Source organism: Penaeus chinensis, chromosome 2 (genome assembly GCF_019202785.1).
Source record: "Penaeus chinensis breed Huanghai No. 1 chromosome 2, ASM1920278v2, whole genome shotgun sequence".
Lineage (NCBI taxonomy): Eukaryota > Metazoa > Arthropoda > Malacostraca > Decapoda > Penaeidae > Penaeus > Penaeus chinensis.
In genome coordinates this window covers 6749448-6750723 of record NC_061820.1, presented here as the reverse complement: position 1 = coordinate 6750723, position 1276 = coordinate 6749448, and the positions used below count along the sequence as shown (strand labels likewise).

Genomic DNA, 1276 nt, shown 5'->3' with positions numbered 1-1276 from the left:
GCAGCCCTCACAGCCAAGGACCAGTGCGCTAGCAAAGGGCGCGGGCGTGAGGATCCCCGAGAAGGCATCCTGTAGCCCGACGGAGGCTCCCCCCACCCCTCATTGAGGACACGTCAGGAGCCGCACGGAAGGCTCGCCACAGACGCCATGCAGGCCAAGGGAGAGGCAGAAAGGGAGAGGGACTCACTTTCGAAGGCCTGAAGGAAGAGCTCGTGGTCGGCATGAACCTCACTCACGGGCTTCTCCAGCCCCATCCCGTCCTTCTTCTTCTGGGGCATTTCCGCCTCCTGCGCTCGCTCGCCTCTCTCCTACGGCGTCCTAGCCTCCCGCTCCTCTCCTGTCGCTCGTTCTGCCCGGCTTCAGCTCAGAACGTGGCTCGAGGGACGAGAAGGACCCCGCGAGTCCTGCCTGGCTTTGTTGACGCCTCGGCCCTGGTGAGTCGGACTCGCGACTCGCAGCCAAAAGACGGCCTGCAAGCGCACTCCCCCGGCGCCGTCGCCCTCGCTCCTCGCCGCCGCCGTGGCTCGGCCTCGTGTACGGCGTCTCTCTGCAGGGGAAGCAGACAGTGCAGGCGGGCACGAGCGGGCAAGGCGAGGCAGCGGCGTCGTCAAAGGGCTTTTCCCGCGCTGCCGCTCTTGCCAACCGCCGCCGCTCAACGTTTCCCGCGAAGCAGCCGCTCGCGCGCTATATCTATCTATCTGTCTGTCACTCTCTTTAGCTCTGTCTGATACCGAGGGATTCAGGGGGCGGCGAGGCGAATGAGGGAGGCGTTATAGCGGTGAGGGTATTAAAGATAACGGAGGAGATACTGATGCTGGGGAGGAGGAAAAGGATGATGGGGATAATTTCGCTTCCGCCGCCGCCGACTCGCGCCCCTCAACGTTTCACGCGGGAATTGGTGGAAGTATTGCTGTTGTTATTATCATTGTTATTTTTATTATTATTGTTAAAATCATCATTACTGACAGCAGTATTATTATTATTATTATCATTATTATTATTATTATTATTATTATTATTATTATTATTATTATTATTATTATTGTTGTTATTATTATTATTATTATTATTATTATTATTATTATTATTATTATTATTATTATTATTATTATTATTATTATTATTATTATTATCATGATTATTATTATCATCATTATTATCATTATTATTATTATTATTATTTTTGCTTTTGTTATTATTATTATTATTATTATTATTATTATTATTATTATTATTATTATCATTATCATTATTATTATTATCATTATTATCAGTA

General features: G+C 47.9%; 1 protein-coding gene across 5 annotated transcripts in view; it reads right to left on the bottom strand.

The window, feature by feature from the left end:
- Window positions 1–860, bottom strand: part of LOC125036694 (polycomb protein suz12-A-like) — a 29665-nt gene extending 28805 nt beyond the window's left edge. For 3 of the 5 annotated variants that reach the window (XM_047629538.1, XM_047629522.1, XM_047629547.1), the window contains exon 1: window positions 188–859. In XM_047629538.1, the coding sequence (XP_047485494.1) occupies window positions 188–278 (91 nt within the window). In that variant the 5' untranslated portion in view covers window positions 279–859. Of the gene's footprint in view, window positions 1–187 lie in introns of all 5 variants that reach the window. The other 2 variants (XM_047629530.1, XM_047629513.1) reach the window with 1 other exon arrangement.
- Window positions 861–1276: the final 416 nt, after the last annotated feature.